Here is a 5623-nt window from a genome sequence, read left to right as displayed (position 1 = left end):
TGAAAAGAAGGACTAGGGGAGACATGATAGCAGTGTTCCAATATCTCAGGGGTTGCCACAAAGAAGAGAGAGTCAAGGTATTCTCCAAAGCACCTGAAGGCAAGACAAGAAGAAATGAGTGGAAACTAATCAAGGAGAGAAGCAACTTATAACTAAGGAGAAATTTCCTGACAGTTAGAACAATTAACCAGTGGAACAATTTGCCTCCAGAAGTTGTCCCAACACTGGAAGTTTTAAAGAAGATGTTGGATAACCATTTGTCTCATGGCGTAGGGTTTCCTGCCTATGTAGGGGGTTGAACTCGAAGACCTCCAAGGTCGCTTCCAACTGTGTTATTCTATTCTATTCTAGTCTACACTGCTCTACTCTACTCTACTCTACTCTACTCCACTCCACTCCACTCCACTCCACTCCACTCCATTCCATTCCATTCCATTCCATTCCATTCTATTCTATTCTATTCTATTCTATTCTATTCTATTCTATTCTATTCTGGATTCATGAGTAATGAAATTCCAGTGGTGGCCCTTGAGATATCATAGCTGATATTCAAACATGTAACTGGAAATCTCTTATTCAGCTACTGTAAGTCCACATATCTCTTGCATCGCAATAGCAGGTCTTAAGAAATGTAGTTGAATCTCGTTTCATTGAAGATTTCCATGCTTTCTCTTTTTGTAACAGAAGGAGAACATGAATTTGACCAACTGTACAAGGGCGACTGAATTTATTCTTGTTGGGTTGCCACGTGTTTGGGGAATGGAAAGTGTGATGTATGGCAGCATCTTTCTTCTCTACATCCTGTGCCTGATGGGAAACGGGCTGATCATTGCCATGGTCATTTTGGACCACCATCTGCAGAAGCCCATGTATTTCTTCCTTAGCAACCTTTCTTTCAAAGACATTGGACACACCACAACCTTCATACCCAAGATGCTGCTCAATCATCTCTTGGGAAATAATTCCATCTGTTTCTATTGCTGTATAATACAACTGAACTTCTATTTTCTTTTCGGGGTGACTGAATTTTTCATCATCTCTTTGATATCCTTGGACAGATATGTAGCCATTTGCTATCCTTTCAGGTATGCCACTATCATGACCTCAGGGACCTGCCTTAAACTGGCAATAGGAGTGTGGTTTGGAGGCTGTTTCTCCATTCTTTCTCAGGTGGTAATCACGGCAAACCTACCCTTTTGTACTTCCAATGTTATCGATCATTTCTATTGCGATGCTGGGCCCTTATTGAAGATTGCAGGAGGAGATACACATCTCATCGAAGCCCTCGGCTTCCTTGTTGCTGTGGCTGTGGTTGTGTCCTCCCTGCTTTTCACCCTCATTTCTTACCTCTTCATTATCTACACCATTCTCCGAATGCCTTCAACCTCCAGACAGCAGAAGGCCTTTTCCACGTGTGCTTCACATCTGGTTGTGGTCAGCCTTTTGTACGGATCAGTCTTTTTTGTCTACTTAAGACCAACTATCAAGAACTCTTCCTTCAGTATGACAAAATATGTCTCCATGGTGTATACTTTCATCACCCCTGTACTCAATCCTTTCATCTACACCATTAGGAACAATGAAATGAAAGATTCTGTACATAGACTGATTGGAAGAAAAGTTACCAATCTCAGGAATGTCTAAGTATCTCCAACCGTTACCCTTGGTTAAAAGAAATGGGAAGTTCAATAGATTAGCAGAGTTGGAAGGAACCTTATAAGTCATCTAGTCCAACGCCCTGACCAAGCAGGAGACCCTGCACAATTTCTGACAGATGGCAGTCCAATCTCTTCTTGAAAGTCTCAAGTGATGAAACCCCCACAACTTCCAAGGGCAACTTCTGTTCCATTGGTTGATTGTTCTCATTGTCAGAAATGAGAACAATCATTTTTTCAATCTTATTTCTACATTGAATCTCTCCTTGATCAGTTTCCATCCATTATTCCTTATCTGGCCTTCAGGTGCTTTGGAAAATAGGTTGACCCTCCTCTCTGTAGCAGCCCCTCAAATATTGGAACACTGCTATCATGTTTTCCCTGGTCCTTCTCTTCATTAGACTAGCCATGCCCAGTTCCTGTAACTGTTCTTCATATGTTTTAGTCTCCAGGCCCCTAATCATCTTTGTTGCTCTTCTCTGCACTTTTTTAAAGAATCTCAACATCTTTTTTATAGGGTGGTGACCAAAACTGGAGGCAGTACTCTACATGTGGTCTTACTATGGCTTTACAGAGTTGTATTAGTACCTCACTTGATCTTGATTGTATTCCTCTGTTAATACAATTTAGGATTCTGTTGGTTTTTTTGGCTGCTGCTGCACACAGCTGGCTCATATTTAGCTGTTTGTCCACTAAGACTCCAAGATTCCTCTCACAGCCACTGCTATTAAGCCTGGTTTCACCCAGTTTATATGTGTACTTTTGGTTTTTCTTACTTAAGTGTAGGACTTTGCTTTTCTCTACATTGAATTTCATTTTGTTAAATAGGTGATTAATCAGAAGTGATTCTGTTTTCCAACAGATTTCCTGTAAATCAAATGTAAACCTAAGCTGTCTTTTGAAGGATTCCTGTATGTATTTATTCCTTGAAATTGGGGGTGTGCTCAAAAATATCAACCAAAATTCATATGATATTTCACACTGCATCCCACAACAGTGAGGTAATTGTGAGTCACATTCAAGTGGAATGCAACATATTTTTTTCTCTTTGTTGAGAAGCATCTGTATGTACCGTTAAAAATATAATTTGGTATCTCCTGATCATTTGGGTTTCAGAGCGTGGCATTAGATTGGGATGTCATCAACTATGCTTTTCATTGTCAAAGTTGGAAAGGCATGGTGCAAGCAACCTGCTCTTCCTTCATCTCCTAGCATCTTTTAGTACTATCAATCATGATAGCCATCTGAACTGCCCAAAAGGCATTAGAGTGTGTAAATTGGGCATAATATTCTGCAAATATCTCTTTCCCCCCTTTATGGTTAGTTTCAGTTGACATACAGCAATTACTTGAGGCAATTGACTGTGGTCATCTGTCAGTTCAGAATGAGGTAATATCCAGCTGCATATTTCAACCTTGGACCAACCAAGTGATACTGTCAAGATCATGCTCTAGTGGGGACCTGAATAATAATAATAATAATAATAATAATAATAATAATAATAATAATAATAATAATAATAATAATAATAATAATAATAATAATAACAACTCCGCCATTGCCGGTCCCAAGCCCGGATGAGAAAGGAGGAGGGTTGGGGTCAGGTTGGCAACCTGACCCCATAAAAAAACTCGCCAACCCATACAACATGGTGAAAGAAACGAATAAAAATTCTATACCGCATCGGTCGTCGCGCGGGTTAACAAGGGCCGCGGTGGATGTTGAGGTCCCTGGGCATCCGTCGACAAGTGGGCTACAAGTGGACCAGCCAACAAAACGACAGAAATATAGTGCAGATGAAAATCGTGCCATAATGGCCTGTTATTACAACTCAGAGCCAAAAAAAGAGGCTATTTAAAGCGAATGTATGATTTATGGAAACAACAATATCCAGATTCAAATGTTAGTGGACAACGACTAGCAGATCAAAGGCGATTTATTATACGGAATAAAGTGTTTAGCGAAGTTGAACTTGAGGAAATTCAGGCAAATTGCAAAACAACAACAACAACATCACAAGAGGAAATAACTGATACTCATGACACAACTAAAGAAATCATAGGAGAACTCCCAGAGGAAGCTGCCGGAGAGGAAATAACAACACTACCACCAGAACTAGTTACCATTGAACCAACTGATGAACCAACTCAAAAACAAAATGAACTGAAGGACAAGATCATGGAGCATTTTCTGGCTAGGGAGGAAAGGCAACGTTTACCATCATTAAAAACTGTCCCTAAGAAAATTTTGGGTCCTATCATGAAAATGGTTAATGCAGTGCTTTCAACAATAGAATCGGGATCCATCTTGGAAACGAATCAGTTAATGTACAGTGCAGATGTAATAGTCACTAAAGAACTAGGCATTAAAATCAAAGTACCTAATCACACAATGGAAAAAGCATCAAAACCAAAGTGGAAAATTCGATTAGAACAAAAAGTTAAAAAATTAAGGGCAGATGCTAGCAATTTGAAGAACATGCGTGAGCAACGGCTTAAAAACAACAAAATTATAGATCAGCTAATCAGAAGGTATAGATTGGATACAAGAAACATCAATGAAGCTGTAGAGATTGTAAAACAGCAGATAACAGCAACAGCTAGGAAAATTGAAAGATATGAGGCACGAATCATCCAATATAAACAAAATCAGCAATTTCGATCAGACCAATGGCGTTTTTATCAAAGTCTTAATATGAATGGTGGCACCAAAAGTCAAAAACCAGAAAAGCAGGCCACAGTTGAATTCTGGAAAGAATTGTGGGAAAATGCAAAAGACTACAATAAGGAAGCAAAGTGGATACATGACTTTGAGGAAAGCATTGGTAATAAACAAATGCAAGTATTAGAAATAACAACTGAGATGGTCAAAAATCGAGTAAAAAAAGTAAAGAATTGGACATCACCTGGAAAGGACCAATTACATGGTTTCTGGCTCAAATATCTGACCAGTTTACATGCAATGTTGGCCAGGCAACTGAATGAAATTTTACAAAATGGTCAAATTGATGAATGGTTGACAACTGGAAAAACATACTTGATTCAGAAAGATGCAACTAAAGGAACAATACCTGAAAACTACAGACCAATAACATGCTTGCCAACAACCTTTAAATTACTCACAGGCATTATTGCAGATAATATTATGGATTATTTGGAAACAAACAACATCTTGCCAGTAGAGCAAAAAGGCAACAAAAGAAGGAGTAGGGGCACAAAAGATCAGCTCCTAATTGATAAAATGATATTAGAAAATTGTAAGAAAAGAAAAACGAACTTGAATATGGTCTGGATTGATTATAAAAAAGCATTTGACTCATTGCCACATAGTTGGATCATAAAATGCTTAGAAACAACTGGCATTAGTAAAAATATTACATCCTTCACTGAAAAGGCGATGAAACAATGGAGAACTGAGTTGGCAGTAGGGAATGAGAACTATGGAATGGTCAATATCAAGCGAGGAATTTTCCAGGGTGATTCACTTTCACCTCTTCTCTTCATCATCGCAATGATCCCACTATCAGTAATCTTAAAAAAAATGAAATTAGGCTACCAAAGAGCCAAAGAAGCTGAAAAAATTTCACATTTATTATATATGGATGATTTGAAACTCTATGGAAAGTCAGAAATAGAAATCCAATCACTGACAAACACAGTCCGAGTATTCAGCACCGATATTTCAATGCAGTTTGGCATGGAAAAATGTGCCACTGTATCCATAAAAAGGGGCAAAATCACTACGTGTGAGGGAATTGAAATGCCCAATGGCTAACTAATTAAATGCAATGAAAATGAAGCCTACAAATACTTAGGCATTTTGCAGTTGGATAACATCAAACATGGAGAAGTAAAAACTATTGTCAGGAGAGAGTACACCAACAGAGTTAGGAAAATTTTGAAATCCAAATTAAATGGTGGAAATACAATCAAGGCCATAAATACCTGGGCAATACCAGTTATAAGATA

General features: G+C 38.5%; 1 protein-coding gene across 1 annotated transcript; it reads left to right on the top strand.

Annotated features, from left to right (window-relative positions):
* Positions 1-771: 771 nt before the first annotated feature.
* Positions 772-1644, top strand: LOC309401221 (olfactory receptor 6X1-like; the record flags this gene model as incomplete). Its single annotated transcript, XM_081970290.1, has 1 exon — positions 772-1644. One exon carries the CDS (start codon positions 772-774, stop codon positions 1642-1644), a length of 873 nt encoding a protein of 290 aa, XP_081826416.1.
* Positions 1645-5623: the final 3979 nt, after the last annotated feature.

Source organism: Natrix helvetica (genome assembly GCF_964273705.1).
Source record: "Natrix helvetica genome assembly, chromosome: Z".
NCBI classification, from domain to species: Eukaryota; Metazoa; Chordata; class Lepidosauria; order Squamata; family Natricidae; genus Natrix; species Natrix helvetica.
Note: the sequence above shows the minus strand (reverse complement) of the source record. Positions and strands in the feature narration are given on the sequence as shown.